General features: G+C 39.5%; 2 protein-coding genes across 2 annotated transcripts in view; both read right to left on the minus strand.

Annotated features, from left to right (window-relative positions):
* Positions 1–907: 907 nt before the first annotated feature.
* On the minus strand, positions 908–12770 carry tfcp2l1 (transcription factor CP2-like 1). Its single transcript, XM_018702640.2, is given in 17 exon segments — positions 908–1578; positions 1695–1746; positions 2979–3121; positions 3936–4018; positions 4304–4341; positions 4343–4395; positions 4651–4744; positions 4878–4929; positions 5323–5426; positions 6714–6824; positions 6963–7115; positions 7209–7315; positions 7738–7843; positions 9692–9765; positions 11633–11711; positions 11713–11782; positions 12263–12770. Coding segments are annotated over 17 exon segments (1416 nt in total). The 5' UTR covers positions 12322–12770; the 3' UTR covers positions 908–1540.
* Positions 12771–13250: 480 nt separating this feature from the next.
* Positions 13251–21014, minus strand: part of clasp1a (cytoplasmic linker associated protein 1a) — an 80566-nt gene continuing 72802 nt past the window's right edge. Inside the window, 5 exon segments of the mRNA XM_051072566.1 lie at positions 13251–16110; positions 17212–17328; positions 17845–18051; positions 19439–19567; positions 19762–19952. Of these exon segments, the coding sequence (XP_050928523.1) occupies positions 16024–16110; positions 17212–17328; positions 17845–18051; positions 19439–19567; positions 19762–19952 (731 nt within the window). The 3' untranslated portion in view covers positions 13251–16023.

Below are 21014 nucleotides of genomic sequence, written 5' to 3' on the forward strand. Positions count from 1 at the left end.
AGCACAGCTTCCCAGGCTGCTCAATCTATTGTGTCCCTTTCTTTAGCTTTACAGTCTAATCTTAGAAACTGTTATATTTGATCAGGATCCTGTGCTTCGATTGTCATATCAGATCTCATTATACATGTTTCTTGCCAAATTCCATCCCTGTATCATCAGTAGATCACTTAGGTTCTCTGCCCAAGATTTACTGGTTGTCCCTCAAGCTCAAAACTAAAGGTGATCATACCACCTACCTAAACATTGTTGCATATACCCTTCCCACCAACCTAATTCCACTCAGTGAATGGAGAATATTATGTTAATAGTTTTTTCCAGACATGAAGGTTTGTGGCAATGAAATCCCCCAGATGAAACTACTTTTGATTTTATCCATATGGTTTGTGCCATATCAGGTTACCTTGCTGAGAAGTCACCTACACCTCTTCATCCAAAATCTCACTGCAGCCGCTGTTTACTGTTTGCTGGATTACACACTGTTTTTTTTCCTGTCACTCCCTTTTGACTTATGCAGGCAATCTGTATCCAGCCATGGGGAAGGTGGACTCCGCCACTGCCAATAAGAACTGCTAGCTATATACAGAGAGAATAACTAGATTGAAATAAATGCAATTAATCATTTTTGCAGGAAAACATAGCAAATATGAAAATATAAGATAAACATAAACAAGCAAGCAAGTTCTTTATCAAATTATCCATTTATCAAATAGAAACAACATCTGTAACAGTCCACATTATACTGTTTTTTTTTACTGTTTCAGTAGTGTGCACAGGGCCCTTGATTGTCAGAGGGTATTCCACACAGTGAATGATATATTACTAAATCCTCACTGGTGCTTAAACGATAAATGACATCACCTTTTTACAACTGAGCCCCACCCCACTTCAAACCACTAGAAAAACAGAAAACAGTGCAAAATGTTTTATTTTGGCTAAAATACACTCATGATACAACAAGCTGAAATCATAGATTCAAACTGCAGCCCAGTGCCCCTGTTTAACCTGTCTACATTCAGTTGTTTAAAATATTGCATCAAATTCAGTTGAGAAAATATTCAGCCATAGCAACAAAAACAGACCCATCATATGGCACATAACAGCCTTTCATATTTAGGACAAGCATAAAAATACAACAGAGGCACTGAGAGATCAGAATTCCCTATTAAAACAACAAACAACAGTTTTGTTCATTTGTCCTTTCTATTTGTCTGCATGATGATGTGTGGCATTTATTTTGCTTAATGTAATTGAGTAATATGATGTTGAAGCCAAAAATGTATGCACATGTGAATGAGTAATACGCCACTGTTTACCACTAATTACAAGGCATATCAAACATCAATCAGTAACTCAACAAAATACAAATAAAACAAGGGAATTAAAGAAAACTAAGCAAAAACGCAAAATCAACAATAAACTGAAAGCTTGAATTTTACTGTACTGTAAATCTTAGTAAATGTCACATATTGTAGTCTAGAAGGATTTATATACACAATCTGTACAACTGCACTGATAAAACAACCTCCTGAGTACCTGCTGGTCATTTCAACACCACATGGTAGCCATCTGTATTTTCATCTGCAAAACAGAAAACAATCCAATGAAAGATCATTCAAAGTACCAGTAATCAAGAATGGATATCAACTGTCTAATACAGAGGTGTGATATTGAAGGTTGGCTATAAAAATAATTACCTCTTATGGTGCTGATGATAAAGCTTGTTTCCTCCCTGAAGTTCTGCACCATCTGAAACATAGAATTTGTAAACAGAGCTGGTTTCCATTTTGGGTGCTGCATGTCAAAATTAATCTTCATCCATAAAACGCAATCCTAAGTATTCACATCCAAACCGATCAGCTACTCGGAGGTCTCTGTGAGTCATTTACACTCTTGAAAGACCCTTTTCTTTAACCAGAAGCATCACTATATATTCCTATTGACAAAAAAAGTAATTTTACAGAAAAGAACACAGGAGCTGCTGAAATATTGCTGCTTTGATCAGTTAGATTGTTTGTAGTTACTGTGTGGTACTTTTACATATGTGAAGGATTTGAATACCTCTCCCACTGAAAGTCACAAAATGGTATTTTATTGCATCAGTACTCTAATTTTAAGTCTAATTTTTATTCTTGTCGTGTCATATTGTCTGTTTTATTACTGCTGTTGTAACAAAGAAATTTCTCCCTGGGGATCAATAAAGTGTCCTAGCTGTGTGTAACTAATTCAAATGAAACCTGACTAAAGAACTTACTGTTTCTTACATATAAAATAAGGCACCTTATTGCACTAGAATTAAGAGAAAAATAAAACTTGACTCCAGAGAATTCTTGAAACATATGAAGTGACATTGAAAACAGGCGGGAATATTGCACTGGTGCATTTTTCAAGTTTGAGAAAATAAGGAGTTAGGACTCAGTTATATACTTAAAAGTGTTTTGTATAAAAAAACAATTAGAATTAGAAAGGCAACTAGAAACTCCAGTTAGAAATAAATGTAAATATACATTTTTTTTTTTTTTGCTATATTTAGTGAGTGTTAACTCTATGACTCTGCCTACCTGTTACTGCAGAAATCTCTCAGTCCTTATTACATGCCCTTGACCTCAAAGAATGAAAGGCTACTTCTCTATTTCACTTTTGAATCTGTATTTATGTGTCTGAGAGTGAAAGCAGCAGCATTGGAGAGGTTGAAGGCAAATGGACTTCTTTTAGGTTTCTGAAAGGCTTCCTCATTTCAACCCTAACAACTCACATGATGTCAGGGTGGAGCAATGACCCACCAACGAGTCACACCTGGGCTCATGTGACCCTAACGACACATGACAGGGTGAGTTAACGACTCTCAGGAACACCTCCAAGAGGTTAAATACCTGAGACTCCTCAACCAGTTTTCAGAAGTTGAGGAAGCCTTTCAGATGAGAGGTGAAACAAAAAAAGTCCTGTTGCCTTCAGCCTTAGCACTTATGATTGATGGATACCTCATCACAGACTAAGACATGGATCCCAGTGGGTTTTTGCCTGTAGATGCGTGTAATTTGCTGTGGAGTGATGCTGTACAGTATGGCGATCTTTTCAGACAGGTCCAACAGTGTCAGCTCCTCCAGGTACAGAGCATGGTAGACTGCAGGGGAAAACAAAGCAGAGAGGAGGGCACCTGTGAACGAAACCTCATGCACATTACAATACATTAGATTACAATATTGATGGTCAAAATGTTATTCTCTGTTGATGTTTTTTCTGAATCTTATATTTTCTTGTCTGGTGATTTGTTTCTAAAATGCCCTGATTTTCCACAACTTCCATGGAAAATTATGTCCGGAAAACACTTCATAATATTTCACCATATTCCAGATATAAAAAGTGATAGCACACTTTCAAACATCAAAGACTTAAGGAGACATCTGCATCTGCATGGACTGTAAACCAACAGAACAGTACAACCAGTCAAAATTAACAAACTAATTAGAAAAATGTTGTAGAGTAACCTCTTACTTATGTGCACATGCACATTGTTACGCCCCACCCTTGGGTGGCCCTATGGGGCGCACAACATTCCACCATTAACCCAAATCAGCCACAAAAACCATGTTACAAACAGTCAAATTCATGGCATTTGTTAACATAAAAACAAACATATTAAACAATGAAGACAAAACCAAGACTATAAAAGACAAAGTCTAAACACAACAGCAACACAAAAAGAAACAAGCTGAGAGGCACCAAGTCCAGCAGTCCCACACTAGGAGCCTCTGCCTTTTGACACTGGCAAAGGAGCTTTTAAGCACTTCACTAATGCCAGGTGCAGCTCACTGATGGCTCATCAGGTATCACCTGGGTGGAGCTAGTGGGAAGACAGGAAAAGGACAGAGCACCACAAACATATAGCTGGTAACACACATATAATAAAAATCATATGATACAGTATGTGCACTTACTGTCTCCATCCCCTGGCTTGATGGGAGGCTGGTTTCTGGCCTGCTGCTGACACACATATATGGTAAGACGGGGCTGTACAGACCTGGAATATGTGAGAAGAGACTGTAGTACTAATACTTCAGGAATATGCAGTGGTAACATGCCTCAAGACTGTTCTTTATTTTCCCTCTTGTCTAACTTAACACTAATTCAGGCAAGTATCAGGGAGGTTCTGTTTTGTCTTTATATTTGTTTATAACTTTAGATTACATTGCATCAGCTCTACCAGTCTGAAATCTACTGGCACAAAAAAAGAATAACTTGAGGGACACAAAGCAAGTTTCTAAGGAAAGACTGATGGGTGTTGAAGTGTATTTTAATGTCTCACCTTCCTTTCATGGTGTTAAAGAGGCGAATGCCGTCCGCCTGGGCCACATATCTGGATCAGATCCTCCCTGCTCATCCTCAACAGATCAGCACCTGCAACATCAGTAGAAAATCTGCTTCTGCTTTCTGCCCTGCCCTGCCCTGTGTGTGTTTTCCTGTGATCTTATCTGGAAATCACATCTGCCTCAGTCGTATCTCTTTCAAAAGCCTGTAGATTTTATGAAGAGGTCTGTCCCCAAAAATATTCAGTGAATTCCTCAAAACTCTTTCTTGTGATTGAGTCACTCAGCTGTCTGATAAATGCTTTCAAATGGTTATTTCATGGATCACACCTCCCACACCAATTACCTGAGAAGCTGGAGAAGAGCCTTGAGAAAGGCGAGAACCTGTGACGGTGTAGCCACTGCTGAGTGTCCTGCGGCGAGGACGACGGCAGAAGGTGCTACATGTCAAAAAGAAGAAGAGCCCTTGAAATGAGTATAGCAGCACAGCATCCACTGTCTCCAAATAATGGCCTAAAGGAAATAAGAGAGCAACATTAACACTTTCACCCCGCACCGTTCTCCGTTACTTACATCGGGGCAGACGGGCGCGAGCAGCTCCCTTTGCTGGTTTGGAGAACAGTTGCTACAGAAACATGCACATGAGGAAAAAAAAGGGTTGAGTGGTTGAGTATTTTGTTCTCTCTGAAACGCATACATCTGTTCTTTTACTGATAAAAAATGTCTGCTTTTAACTCTATTTATAGAGCACAGTTTGTGGGGCCTCATGCTTATCAACAGTTTTGAGTGTTCCTGGTGGGCACCCCTAGAGGGAGCTATTACTCAGTAGTACACCATCAGTGCAGCAGTCAACCCCAGCCTAAAACAGATTTCATTGCCTTTTGTGTCTGAAACAACTAACAACTCTTAATTCTCCTTGATAGTAATCTACAGTTTTCCGACAGAATACAATAAACAAAATGAATAGCGCTGACGCAAACCAGAATGGTGAAGTAGTGTGGTGTGAATGCTGACTCACCCATCTGGGAAACTACAGGAAGTCGGCGAGCTGTGGTAAACCGGTGATGGAGTGCTGCAGCTGCTGTGGGTGGTGAGATTAAGGACATCAGGCCATGGGGAGCACTTGACACAGAGAAACGGGGAGAGAAAAGAGAAGGTTTTATTTTCCTCAGTGTTCAACCCAACAAAGGAAGTATGTCTTTGTAGATTGCGGCTGTGGCTCAGGAGGAAGGGCAGGTCTTCCACTAACCAGAAGGTCAGTGGTTTGATCCCCTGATTCTACAGTCTGCATGTCACAGAGTCCTTGGTTAAGACACTGAACCTCAATTTACCCCTACATTGCCCTTGATCAGTGTATGAGCATTAATGAATGTGTGTCTGAACGGGTGAATATGCAAAGTACTTTGAGTGTGCAACAAGACCACAAAAGCTACTACACAAAAGTTACTATTAAAATTCCAAATCAAAAATATCATATTAAAGCTGCATCAATTCATATTTTGATATAAATATTCAATTAAATAACTAATATGTAATATGTTCTCTACTCAGTTGTCCTCAGTTCTACTAAGACTTTTAGTCTTTTTTGCCCATTGTTTTGGTTTTCCAGTCTGCAAATCTCTGCCCTCATCAGCCTTGTTTCCAGCAGCAGCAGCAGCAGGCCACTACATTAAGTGAAAAAGCTCTCATAATCCCACTGTAAGCTACCTGCTCAGCACTATGGCAGACCAAGTTAGCAGCTACATAGCTGTTGAACAGCTACACACACCCACACACACACACACAATGGCAACAACACTCCCCAAAGGCAGGAGCCTCACCCAACAGAACAATGCTCCCATCACACCACAAACACAACTTGATGAACACGACAAAGAGCCCAAGGTGTTCACCTGGCCTTGAAACTCCCCATATGCCAAACTGATCTGATATAGGTTTCTTGCCTCAACTCTGATCTGGTCTGTTTTTTTATCTAGTTGGATAACAAACCAGATTAACACTAAAGAATAAACTGCTGAGTCACTTGACGCACAAAAAGCGCCAATCATTGACAAACCTTGGCAACAAGCGAGCACACTTTTTAAAAAATGACTCAAAACGAGCAAAGTAACACATTAACACACAGTGAGGTTGCGCTGGTTTAAAACGTACTGTGTGCAAGGAAGCTAAGCAAGAGGAAGAAAATACTGCGGCTTGGCAGATGAAACACATAGTGATATAATGAATGATTGTATGGCTCCAGTGCTGATGAGATTAGATAAATATTCAGACAACACAAGAATTTACCACTGTGGGATCAATAAAGTTATGGCATAACAGCACTACTGACAAAATGAAAGCAAACAAAGGCTCATGTCAGACCTGCTTTGTTATGTAATGCGGCCTAAGGAAGAGAAGAGCGTGCCTCACCTCTTTTAGCAGGGTGGTCTCATGGGAGGGTTGATACTTTTCTCTGTCTTGAATAGTCTTTTTCTCAATCTTTTCCTTGTCTGTCTTCAGTTTGCGATCAGCTCCTTTAGGCTGAGGAAATTAGAAATGAGGACGTTCGAAGTGAAATACAAACCTGTCATAGATGCATTTTGTTGTATGTCTAATGGGCAGATGCCAATGTTGGGCAGGCAAGCAGAAAACGTAGAGCAGAAAAAAAAGCATCATTACCTTAAAGACTTTGACTTGGCAGCTGGAAGAATGGATATGCTCCATGTATTCCCCTTGTTCATTGGTAGTGAAAGTGTCAACCTGGATACGAAAGGGCACCCCCTTCTCCCCACCATGCTTCCTGGGGGTAAACTCTGTGCTGATGCAGTTGACCTGAGAGGACAAGACGAGAGTTGGAACATCAAATGGGCAGAAGCAATAAAGATAACCAGAGATGACCAAGTTATGACCAGAGTTAATCTGTACCTGAATGAAAACAGAGGCATTCTTGACAGGATCCCAGAGGAACTCAATGGTGTTGAGGTGCAGAGGGTCTGAACGAGGCTCCAGTATCCCCACTGACAGTGGGATATCTGCAAATAATGAGCCCGTCTGTCAGTCTACCTTTGCTTTAAAGGCCCTGGCAAAAGGTGACATTACACACCTCTTTGCACCAACTAGAATTTAGCAAAAATTGAATCAAAATGTGATGACAATTGTGAGGTAAGTTGCCAGGCCAGCGTCCAATAAGTTTAATCAAACCACACCCACAGGTTTTTATTAGACACACTGGTGGTGTGGTGCCATCAGTGGCAATGTTGGTGTGTTGGATAGTCCATCAAAATTGATTATAACCAATTATCTTGTACAGCTTATGAGGTAAATGTTAATTAATGGCTTGATTCTCACTGAGGACACCCATTGCACTGGAGATATCAGTTATCTTTTATCTCTGTCATGAGAGTGTCCTTTGACATATCATAGGTCAGATATTCAGTGTGTACAGTCAATTCACCTATATCCAGGATTCGGTCTCCAGGTCTGTTCCATCTCCATCCCTCCAGCTGCTGGTGCTCCATGTACTGCAGTCGACGGTCATGAAACACCACGCGCACAATGCTCTGTAAGCAGGGAGGATCAGGGATTTAGGCCAGAGTAAGAGCTACAGTCTGCGTAGGGGCAGCTTGCACAAAGCTGAACAGCTGGACTGTTGGGCAAAGTGCAAAAAGGCTCCCCTCACTTATTCATTAAAACATAATGAGGCAGTTTCATTAGGCAAGGGTGAGTAAGGAGGCGGAAATTCACAGTGAATTTCATCTCCGTTTCTACTCATCACATAGTACTCATATCAAAAAAGAGCATCTACAATATATAACTATACACATGAGTGAAATGAACTGTTTTTTCCACCTAAAAATCAGGGCTCCCACACTCACATGGACAATAGATTTGAAGATCCCATGAAATGGACACTTGAGCCTCCCAGAAAATTGGAAAGTTACTGGAAAGCAGTGCCTTTTCAGTAATAACCTAGCAGATGTAACTAAAAATTTGATTATAACTAACCTCATGATCCTGTCAGGGTGAAGAAAAATGCTAAAAACAAAAGGTACTTTTAGGTCCATCCATAAATTTCCAATGGACATAACGTTCTTTCCCATCAAGGTCACAAATTTGGTGGGAAATGTGGTGGGAATAATTTTGAAAGCATGTGGGAACCCTGATAAAAGACAGTGAATGTATGAATTTTGTAAACTGCATCTATTGCAGTGCAGTAGTTTTTGTTAGTAGCTTACTAAGGCATGTTGTGCTATATATTCATAATTATTTATGTATAGAATATTAGATGTCTTATATTTTCAGATTTTAATAAAGGGGCTCTCCACCAACTTTGGGGTACTCATTATTCATTCATACACATTAGGAATACTACTCAGCCTGTGAAAACAGTTGTTGTTCCCAAGGAGCTATCTTACAATTAAAAAATAACCCTGATGTTGTCATCAGGGTGGAGATGATGTCATCCAGGTTAACTTGGATTGACTTTAAAAGACACTATCCAGTTTATGTAAATTGTTGGATCCTGTGTTTTGAGAGTGAGACCCATTCTTGGGAACTGATGTCAGAATATCTTGCCCCCATACTGCTTTAAATTTAGGCATTCTTTTTCAAATCTGTGTCATGCAAATCTTTTCACTGAATGGCTAGGCTGCCCCTTTAACGGCAACCTTTTTAAATCCCACCAGGACAGAACAAATTAAATTAACAACCTGTAAAAACATGTACCATTGGCATATTTATGGAGGGGGGCTAATGCATGACTGGATCCAGCACGTCATGTGTTTGCATAGATGCCACCTGTCCCATTTTTGTGTTTCTAGGATGCTAAAGGTAAAATTACGTTCTCTGGCAATGGTAGCCTGACGACACAGACGTGTCAAGTGGATGAGCTCACACAAAAATGAAATAAAATGATCTCTCCTTACTCTTAATCGAGTGTGTTGACAAACGTCTTTGTAATTAATGGAGTCACTTTCAACATTTTATCAGATGGTCTTACTTTTGTGTGTCACAACAATCTGTGTGAAAGAAAATGAAAATGGCATGACAGAAAATATGAGCTGTTCATAGATTCAACTTAAAAAGCAATGGCAATATACCACTTTTTCAAATCTAAATGAGAGTAGCATGTTGTGATGAACCATAGAGAGAGTGTATGTATGCCAGAAATGTGAAAGTAAGATGAGTTGTGTGTTTGTAAGGGGTTTCTGTAAAGTCTAAAAAGGAGGAGAGGTAAGTTTGGGTGATAGTACCAAGCTCTCCAAGGTCGACACCCCACCCCTGAAGTGGAAGGGAGGGTTGAGGGACCTGTGACAAACCAGGAATAGATGAAAACAGATAAAAGAAGAAAGAGGAAGAGGTCACATGAAAGTCAAAAAAAAGAGACAAACACAATACCTTACACCTACCTTTACATATTTGCTGCTTATATCTGTATACTCCACTAGTTTTCTGTTAAGCATACGGATTTCGTAGGACTGACCTACATTTTAAAACATTAAAGAAAAACCTGATTAAAATTGAAAAATGGGAAATCAGTCAATCAGAAAAGAGGGGCAGTGGAGATAGAAACTGAATCAAATTAGAAACCTTTTAAGCCACATATCAAGGCCAGTCATGAGGAAATTTTTATATATCTCCATCCTGATCAAATATGGTACATTAAGTTTAACAGGCTATCACAAGAATAGCCAGTGAGGAACACTATAAGACTAACTATCAGTGCTTTTTCAGTATAGTAATGTAAGTAAACTACAGACCCTGATGGCAGTTAACTTCTTGTCAATACATGCCATCTTTATATGGCAATTTAATTGTTGGCCAAACATTGCATGTTACAGCAAGCTCACTTTCATTGTGCTTACTCCAAAACAAATTACTTTAGAGCAGATAGGCAGGACAAACTTGGTAATTAAAGCACAAATAGAAAATGTCACTGTTCAACAAGAGAAACAGAAACAATCAGAAGGTTTCAGTAGTAGAGAATGATGTGAAGTAAAAGGTGAAAGTACAGACTGGAGAGGAGAAAAGACAAAAAAGAAAGGAAGGTGAATTATAAGATGAAAGTCAGACAAATTAGCAAACATGTAGGAGCTCATGTTGCACAGATAAATCAATAAGGGAAAGATAATGATTCTATGATTATAATTCCTCTCAAATCTTACTACTGTCATTTCTGTTAATAACTTAAAGGGTTTAAAGGGTTATTGTAGATATGCAATTATTCATTCCATATATCCCAGTCATATAATCCAGGGAAGCCTACTCTAATGTATATTTCTGTTAACAACTGTTTACTGTGCCAGAAATCTATGGAAGCAAAAAAGGGCCATGGGTTTTTTACGTTTTACTTTGAAATCCATCTTTCTGAATATATGTGGTTTGAATTACATACTTGAAAATTTCCATGTTTCAAAATTTCTCATTATTATCATTAAAAAATATAGTAGTATAGTTGCTCATATACAGTCGAATTCTGATTAAAAAATTCAGATCAGGTTTAAAAAATCAGTTTGTTTTAATTCAGACACCCCTCTACAGAAGAAAAAAAAATGCCTAAATGAAGTTGATGGCAAATCAAAATATCTCAGCGCTTAACATTACAATTTCAATATTAATTGTATGTATCAGCAATGGTCATATTACTCAAGCTACAGAAAATCAATTGGCAAGTATTTTTCTCTAGTTAAATGACAGTAAATTTAATATCTTGGGGTTCAGACTACTAGTTAAACAAGTGATTTTTTTAAAAACATTTTATAGGCTAAACAGTTAATTGAGACATTAATCAGCAGATTAATGATAATGAAAATAAAATTGTAGCTCTAGTTAAATATCCTGGTTAAGTATAAAGTTTCTCATAGAAAATCTAATTATTCTGGCCTTTTTTGCTTCCATAGCCTCAGACAAACTAAAGCTGATGTTCTGATATTATCAGAACATAACATCTAGTGCGGTGACTTGTAGGAGCATTAGGAAAGGGAATCTGAGCAGATAACTTAAACTGAGTTCAGAACTGATCATTCTCTTGTAGAATAAAGCTCATCTGGTAAATAAACAGTTTTTTGGACAGCTCCAGACTTGCTATCTTGATGACTTTACACATCATTTGTCTTTGATGCCTGATTTCTGCTTTTGAGAGACAATGTCCCAAACTGCAGGGACATAAATTTAAATTAATTCAAGTAAATGTGGTTTAATTTACCAAGATCTAGCCTAATCATTAAGTATAATGAATTTGAAATCCCTCATCATAAGTCCTTGATTTAACTCTTTCGTTTAAATGTGACAAAATGAGCTCCAGTCCATTTAGTCTATGTGGACATAAAACTAGCAGGACAGATAGCTACCTTGGTTGAGATAAGTGAGAGTCTCATCTGGCTGTTTCACAGCCGGCGAAGTGGCTGCACACAGAATGTACTGGAATGGGATCCTCTTTGGTACCATTTTCAGCCATAAGCCTGGCTTCTTCGTTTTGCAAGAAAGGTGCCAAGGCCTCTCTGAAAGAGACCAGATGGAAACAAGAAGGGCTGAGCACGGAGGTGATAAAGGTGATTGTCCTGTATTCTTTTCTATCTAATCAATTTAATCATAGGGTCAAAGGTGCAAAAGTTTAATGTTGCAAAAGACAATGTTAGTCATCGAGCAAGTTGTGTGTGAGTTTGAACAAGAGAAAAAAGACAGAATTTTAAATGAAATATGCTTCTTCAAAATGCAATTTAAATGTTTAATTTCACATTGCAGGTTATAATTAATAATAATAATAATAATGGAGGCAGATTACTGTAAATGTGCACACTTTAAAAATACATTTTAAGCCATATGAGTATTTCCACTTTTTTCCATATATTCTTGAGCAAGTAAATGTCACTGCTTTGCACTGACACTTTGACTTAACCTGCTATAGATGTGACCTTTCCCAGATGCAAGTGCCTAAAATCCACAAGTATCTGAAGCTTCTCAACATGGCTGTGCTTTACCTAATGTAACTAGCAGAGTGCTGGTGGTAGGACTCAGGCTGGGAATGGCAGAACAGCATATTTTCCAATGCGATGTCTTCTTATATCCCAGGAACACACGGGGAAGACGCGGAGACAGACAGAGCTAGCTTTGCTGGCTTCCTCGGATTTCAGCTCAAACAGGCTTGCAGCTGAGCCTCGCTCTGTTTGCCTCTTATATCGTCCGGTGATGTCATCAGGACTGCCTTGGATGACCTTTGAGAGGTGGAGTGTGCAGGTACACCTCCCACAACCAATGTCTCGCTGGGTTGATGCATTAACAGCAGCTTCACTTGACCAGTTGTTGACACTGCCAACAGTATGGCCCTAAAGCTTGACTGAAAACTCACTTAGGGTAATGATGTTTGGAGATAAACTCTGGTAAACAAAGGGAAACAATGAGAAGGGCGAGTAAGCTTCCGATGTCAAGGAATTTTATGTTAGCTGTGATATTTCATATTATGAAAATAAAGGCAGTAATGAATTAGCAGCAGTTTTACCTGTTATGGTGGCTATCGCACCAACAAATAATAGTAGTAATGATAGCAACAGAAGAGCAGCTGTGGATAATAATTGCAACACATTACTGGCAAAATCTTTACACCAAGCACTTTAATCTCAAAAGTTATGTTTGATTGAATTAAACACATGTGAACACGGCAGGTTGAGTACAAATCCCTGCAGCTGTCATCCTGTCTTTCCAGAGCTCCTCAAAAGAACCAGAGATTAGGAGCAGGTCATTTCAAAGCAGTGCTCAGGTTAATGTTTACACAGAGCAGCTAAGCACACCTCAGCGCTTGGATGCATGTGCTTGTAAATGGATGGACAACTGGGCAATACTGCTGGACAGTACACATGTGGAAGTCAAGGTTCAACCTGAGGGGGGAGGAAAATGGAGAGGACACACGAAACTTCAATTGGCAGTTTCAATCTTAGCATAAGATTAAGTAAAAAAAAAAAAAAATCCAGATCAGCTCAGAGTCTGTTTATTTCTAGAGCAAACAGTTTCTTTACATTGTTGCAAATCTATCACAGGTGGATTTTAACAAAAAAAAAAAAAAAAACCTTCTGTACAGTTTATCATGGGAGAATAAAATAAAATAAGATAAAATAAAATATATAAATACAGGTATGAATATTACATGACCGATTGAGACAAAACAAAGACAGTGTACTGCAGAACATGCATAGTGAACAGTTTGCAAGGAATACCATCTTGTCTGTTTCTGGGACCAGCAATGTTGTAAGAGATGCTAGGGACAGGTGATTTGGTGATTGGTGAACTTTCCCCGCTTACGTCAACTACAGATTTGCTTCAACCAGGAGAAGCCCGATTAAACACAAAACTCGGCCGATTAATGGTCTGAAACTGTTAGAAAGGATTTAGGTGGACGTCAGACAGAGTGCAGAGAGGCATATTACAGAGTGTGCAGGATGGTATGTTGTCAAAATTATTTTCAGTACCAATACTTAAGAAGCAAATTATAACATACGCAAATTCTGTACATTCATTTACTTAAATAACCAGAATTGGCCCATTCTCAGAGGATTCCCCTGAATGAAAACTAACTAAAAGTGAGCGCCACATCAGCCATCCAAGGACTCAGGATGTCCCCAAGTGAAATCAGGAATACTAATATTTCCTCATTATTATTATTAATTTGCTAGACGTTAGCAAACAAAATAACAGAAATATTAAAAAAGCAATACAAGTCTTATCCTTTCCTACAGTAGATCAATAATAACACGATAAACCAAATCATAATGGATAATAAAAATCTGATCAAATGGGGAAAAACTTCCCAATCAGGGATCCATGAAGCGTCACATAGCAGGAATCCAATATTTTAAAGCTTTTTGACACCTCAAACTTAGCACTGAAATCAAAATTCACAGTCGTACCAAGAGGTATGATTTCTCAATACGCTGCCTGAGTACTTCTACCAAACACATGGGTTTTGGTCAACAGTTGTTGCCCCCATTTTGTACCTGTCACATATGGCTAATGTGACTACCTCCTCTGAAACATTACATCAGAGATGAGTAATCTGATGGTGTTACAAGTGCACTTTAACAGCCAAAGACCTGGGCCTTTCAAAACAGCACAAAGTTGACAGGTGCTGCAGATTACATGCAAGCTATTTCGCTAACATGCAAAAAAGTTAGTCAGATAGTCAACCTGTTCACTTTTTGTTTTTGTTTTTCTTTTTTTTTTTTTTACATTATGTAAAATTTTGCGAAGCAGTGGTCAAAAAGTGTATGTACAAAATACCTTTATCTGTGGATTTTTACGGTTATTGCAGAAGCTGTGGTTACATGAAGGGGAACTGAAGGAGATCTGAGGAAACAACTAATACTGTATTTGCGTCGTCGTCAAAAACTGCCACCGCCGCCGCTGCCAGGGTCCGTTTTCCTGCAGATTCACATTTTTTTTTTTTTTTCGAGAGCCAAGAGTTACAGCTGTGTACATCCCCATTCACACCCCATAGTCCCAGTCAACAAACACTAGCGCGTGTGAAGTGAATAAGGCCTGGTAATGTCTTTTTGATCACTGGTCTCTCTCCCAAGTCCAAACAGGGAAAACATCCATAGTATTTACAAAGGACTTCTTCATCTCTGCTTCGACCGAGCAGCAGCAGCAGCCTCGTGGATTTAGATGCCACGGATGGCAACGAATGGTGTCTTCTGTTTGTGAAATAGTGTCAAACAAAACAAAAATCTTTGTTTTCTCACTTAATGCAGAAAGTTCATTGTGAAAATACAGGCGATGAATCTTTTCCTGGTCTCTGTCTGCTGATTGTGAATTTCATGAAGGATTCAGCCACTGTGAAGTTTAACAGCAATTTCATTTTCTGTACCTTAAGATAAAGATATGAACAATAATTGAAGGATTGTCACTTCTGTAGCTGAAAAGTTATCTTTTAGCAACCTGGTACCTTGTTGATTATAACATCAATTTTGTGAAAGGGGGATTCAATTAAATAAGCCACTGTTAATTACAAACGAGCACGAAAAGCTACAATTGATACACAGGCTTCTATGAGCCCTGATCATGGTCCATAAACTTAAAACATTAACTTAATATGCTCATACAGTACTTTCTTTTTATGTCACATTGTTGCCTTGTACATTTCTTTTTTCTTGCAATATTTGGTTTTTATGCTCCCAAACCAGAATTCACCCTAAAGCCTACAGGCTTATTACCATCATTGGGCCAGCCAAATGACACCTCTTCCCAAAATTGTAGTTGATTTAACAGAAATTTCCCTCGCATACTTCTCTACTCCGATGTGGATAATTTGTGGTATTATGTATGAACTCCTTAAGCTACCTATTTCTGAGTGCTCAAGGAGAAACAGCATTTATTGACAAAAAGCGGTGTGGTGGTTGTGGGAAACAGTGAGGAAAAGAAAGTGCATTTCCTAAATCCAAAAACTCTAAACATGTTGATTTCCTCCCCCCACCAGTCTAAAACCAATCTGTGGTTACATTCAAAAGTTTTGAGAGCAGGGGCAGGGATGAGGGAGGAAGCTAAATGACAAATAGGTCAATGAGATCCCCTCGAAAACAAGAGAAAAGCACGGTGGAGCTTTGAGCTATGATGAGGAAGAAGAGAGGAGGAGGAGGAGGAGGAGGAGAAGGGGAAGCTCAGAGACGGAGAAGTCTGAAATAAGCGTGGCTATGCCCTGGAAATCCCGGAACGCCGTCCGTCCGCACGGTTTCCAATCGAGAACTTCCCTACATTAACTGTGAGAGGAGACGTCCGAGGAACTGCTGCTATTGCTGTTGGTGGTTTGGGCCCGTTTGATGTACAGGTTCAGTAACTTCATCTGCAAACAAGCAAAGACGAGAGATTTGATCATTTACCTCAATGCAAAGTGTAACGTGCATGCTGAGGAGCAATATCACACCTGGTGTCCTTTTCAAATCTAAATCTAAAACCACTCTTCAGTGAGTGTTAGACCTCTTATTTGAAAATTTGTGGTCTTAACGGTTAATGTGGATTTAAACTTTACTCGATGGTCAGAACATGACAAACACTTGACGAACAGAGGGAGAAAAACAATTATCACATTATCACATCAAATCTAACCTAATCTAAAACCTAACTTGCACAATGCATACCTCCTTTCCTGTGATGTGATTGGCTGTTCATTCATTTATTGACCATTTGTTATTTTTCTATCAAGGAAAATTACACGAAAGTAATTTGTGTCACAATACAAAATGGTAGTGAGCCACTGATGTAGATTTAACACTAATATGTTATTTCCACACAATTATAACCATCTTTCTCACTTTAGAGGATCAAAGGTTTTACTGTGTACCAGGTAATGACGGAATCATTTTAGATCACCAGCAACAAAGTACCAAATGTAAAAAGGAATACACCGGTCAAAGCTATGGTTAGCTGAAAATTCAGTATGTTTCAGTGATAGTTGACTGCTACAAAAAGAATGGAAATAGATAAGGACAATTGAACTAACAGGTAATCTCTTCATCAATCGAACAGTTTTGCGTATGTATTAAATACAAAAATCCAACTGTTCCAATTTGCCTACAAATCCAATCTTGACAACTTGAGAATGTGACCAGTCATCTGTTAGTGTCAAGACTCCTTTCAGATAACCAGCTGAACAAAAGATCACAGGTGGAGGGTGGGAGTGGTTAGGAGAGGGTCCTTCTGTTCAGGTGAACCTGACCCTCAGACCCCAACCCTTACATAACTCAAGGACACATGTGGTGAAAAATAGGGCAAATATGAACCCTTGCTTTATAATTGGACAGCCGGTTGGGACCAGCTGAGAAATAACAATATGGGAAGATGATAAGGCTCTGCATCTGTTGAAGAGGTTTAGTTAATACTGTATGTGTGTGTATGTGTACGTGTTAATGTGTACATGCAAAGACTTGTGGGCGGCAGTCAGTACCTTGCTGCCCGTGAGTTGTGCCAGGTGGGGTTTGAGCTCCTCGCCAATTACAGAGTAGATAGCCACCAGACAGAACACGCTGGCCTTGCGAACACTGCTCTCTGTGTTGTCATAGCCCTGCGGAGAGGAGAGACAGCATCAGGCGCCGCACGCACGCGCGCGCACACGTGCATACACACACACTAGGGGTCAGCAAGAACGTGGGCGGAGTCGCAGAGAGTGCAGAGTACACGCAAACATTTCCAGGGACAAATAAGGCAAATAATTCCCAGTGTCCAAATATGAACATTGTCCAAATATGCCTTTTTGGAGTTGACAAGGATGTTTCTGATCTGTCTGTCCCCAGAAACCCCTGCTCTCCGTGTTATTTAAGCTGTTTACATTAAGAACATTTAACACTCTTGTCTAGCAAACAATGTTTAGTCCATTTTATTAAAAGTGTGTTTTTGTGTCTCCTTCTCCTTGTTAGTTGTAACAAATGAGGCTAGTGTCCAGTCAGAACATATGAAAACTTTTAGAATCCAACCTAATCCATATAAATGTGTACATATAAAAATCCAAAGTCATATTTCTTTAAAAACCTGCTCTGAATGAACTAAAAGCTTGTCTCTTGTTTTAGACTCAGACTCAGACCTGTAGGAGTCCCGGGATGATGTCTGGCAGCAGCTGCAATAGCGAGTCCTTGGCGATGCGTTCAATGACTTTGGTCTGCATCTTGATGGCAGCCAGGTTGATGGGGTAGTCGGCTGTCTGCACGATAGGGCACAGCACCTTGATGCACTGCTCCGGGTGGATGGATCCAGCCAGGGTGGACGCCGCCTCCTCGGCTGCACGCACCACCTAAAAGCACAAAAACACATACACATTAATCATATAATGTGAGGGAGAAAAAAAAAAAAGAATAAAATACTGTATTTGTGTCATTCAGAGAATCGAGTAGACAACTAGTAGTGACAACTAGTGTCTTATTGGGGAAGTGGGAATCTTCCATCACAGATGTGTCCTTGTGCAAACCTCTTAATGGACTTTTCTGCTGGGAAATGACACCCGAATGACACAGAATATTTAATATTTTGTGCTCCCACAATTATAGTCGTAGTTATAGATATACAAAGAGATCACTTTTTAGCTCAAAAGGTCCTTATTTGGGCATGATGGACCTGCACACCTGCAAAAGATTTTTTTTTTAAACAACAATTTTGTATTTCTGATGGATTGGTTTAATCTTTTTCTGCTTCTTGACTTCTTTAACCAAAACTGTGGATTCACATTGATCTGGAAGGTTTCATCAAAGGGTAGTCTCAGTGTTTATTTTGTGCATTTTATGTTTAATTTGTTATCAACATTTGATCTTTGTTCACCCGCTCTGTACCCCACTGCACACCTGACCACCCTGGTAAAAAAGATTTCTCTCTGATTAACCCTGAATAACCCCTCAGGTTTCTCCTCCCTATGTTCCTGAGTGAATGGTCAAAGGTTGGGGTTATTGTGTTCAGCTGTTGTTATTGTTCTCATGTTGATAACCAGATTGTAAAGTCTTAATGATGAGGGTACTACAGGACCTTTTAAAACCAACAATTATTAATCTTTTGAACTATAGGCGGTTTTATATGTCCTAGGCATGCATAAAACTGGCATGTGTGTAATGCTACACATAACTAACTTAAGGTTTTTACAAAATTTGAACGTTTGGTTTTGTCCAACACAAAGGCTTTGTTAAAGCTTTAGAAATTTATAGAGGAAAATGGCATTTTATGTCTCTGTATTGACAAAAAATGCATGAAACAAAGTAAAACTATGTTTTGTAACATGAGAACATTGTGATATCCCCTATTTAAAACAGCACAAATATTTTTTAATATATTAACAATGGGTCAAATGACCATGGGGCCATTTAACCTCACTGATTTAGTTTACTGGGCCATAAACTCTCATCAAACCTGATTTAACCCCTAAAAACTAGATATTTTTCTATTTTTTCATCTGGTGGAGATGAAAACAAACTGAACAGGGGACTGAGCATTGGACGTAGATACATCGGGTGGACAAAAACATGACTCCAAATACATGCTAATGTTGTTCATATCTGCTGGATGTATAAATAGTTTTATCAACTTGTTCCACTGTTCCCAAGCGGGAAAAAAGGGCAATGCAGCTTTGAAATAATGCAATATAATGTATTCTCCTGTTTTCACTTGGGAGCTGTGGGAGCTGTGGAGCTGTATACCTCTTTGTGAGAGTCCTTGTGAGCCTCCAGAGTCTTCATGATGGTTAGCTCGGCATAGTTTTTGAAGCGGGCTGGCTGGTTCCTCAGAATTTCTTTGAGCACACGCAGGGCCAGGGCTCGGATGGTGTGCTGAGGGAAACAGTGGCATGGGTAATCCGTTAAAAGCAGAGATATCCTGCTCTTTCGCACTGGAGTCGTTACTAAATATTCACACATGCCTACATTCTCTCCATTTCCTGCCACAGTTTAACTGTAAGATAACTTCCAAACTTTAATAGAAGCGCACACACTCGAGTCACATGCAGAGTCATTAGTTAACATACATCTTTATCACCCAGTGTCTCCAGCAGGAGGAGGAGGATGGTTTTAAAGTGTTCGTCCCACACAGCCAGACTGTCTTCTCTTGTGATTTTCAGCAGCTCCACCAGGGCACCTTTACGCTCCTCAGAACGCTCGTTGTGATTGGACAGCTCCTTAAGCAGGTCGGCTACAAGGTCCGAGTGATCCTGACCGACTGCTTGCCAAGAGAGAACGAGAGGAATAAATTAATAAGTAAGAATAATAAAAAAAATAATAAAAAAAATCAGTGTCCTCCATCACCCATTTAAACCAGCAGTTTTTTCAAGACTTGTAGAACACTACTGTGGGAAGATCTTCACCGGTTTTCTAGTATATTAATGGATTGGCTAACCAGTCTCAATTTAAGAATAGATGTTTTCACTTGTCTCAACAAAAGAATGCACTTTTACATCTCAATATAAGATGCTACAAAATACCAATGACGGACATTTTAGTGAATTCTGAGTGAGGAATACAGCTCTAACTGCACTGCAAAGCTAACGGTGAAGGAGGTGAGAGCTTAAAGTTGTTGCACAATGGGACTAACATTTCAGAATGTTGTCTCCAGTCAGGTTGGACAAAATTACTGAAGCCCCTTATTACTCGGATATAGATGTTAGCTTGATTAAGCTAGTATCATGTGTTGCAGAGCTACGGATTTCTAGATATTCTATTGTTGAGAATATAATGTTGTTAATTATACCATAAGACAGATCTCTAAAGACTTATATTGTGTATTACTTCAACCCCCAGACATTCTATTCATTACAGAGAATGCACTAACTATTAGAAAAAGCATCAACCTGCCAGGTAGCTCTGCACTAAGAGCAGGAGAAGTTGGACTTAGTGAAGACAAAGGGACCAGGTGGAGTTAAAAGAAGTTAGAAGACCGTGATTAAGGGGTGATGGGAACTGAGAGAGCAGAGTGAGTGATGCAAACACAGACAAAGGGTGAGTGGAGTGAAGGTACAGTCAGTAAACTGGTCAGACAGTCATGTAGTCATCAAGTCTGTCAGTGAGTCTCTCAGACAGTAAGCAAGACACTCAGGCGAGGGAGGCATCTTTACCAGGAGCAAAGACCTTGGGAAGCGTCATCTTGTTTTCACCACTTTCCTGACGTCGGCCTGGAGAGGAGGGAGGTGAAGGAGGGATGGAGGTGGAGGTGAGGGTGGGGGGTGGGGGAACAGAGGGGGGAAGACAGGAGGCAAAGGATGTGATGACAACAACTGATGCACAC

This window comes from Lates calcarifer, linkage group LG1 (assembly GCF_001640805.2).
Source record: "Lates calcarifer isolate ASB-BC8 linkage group LG1, TLL_Latcal_v3, whole genome shotgun sequence".
Taxonomy (NCBI): domain Eukaryota; kingdom Metazoa; phylum Chordata; class Actinopteri; family Centropomidae; genus Lates; species Lates calcarifer.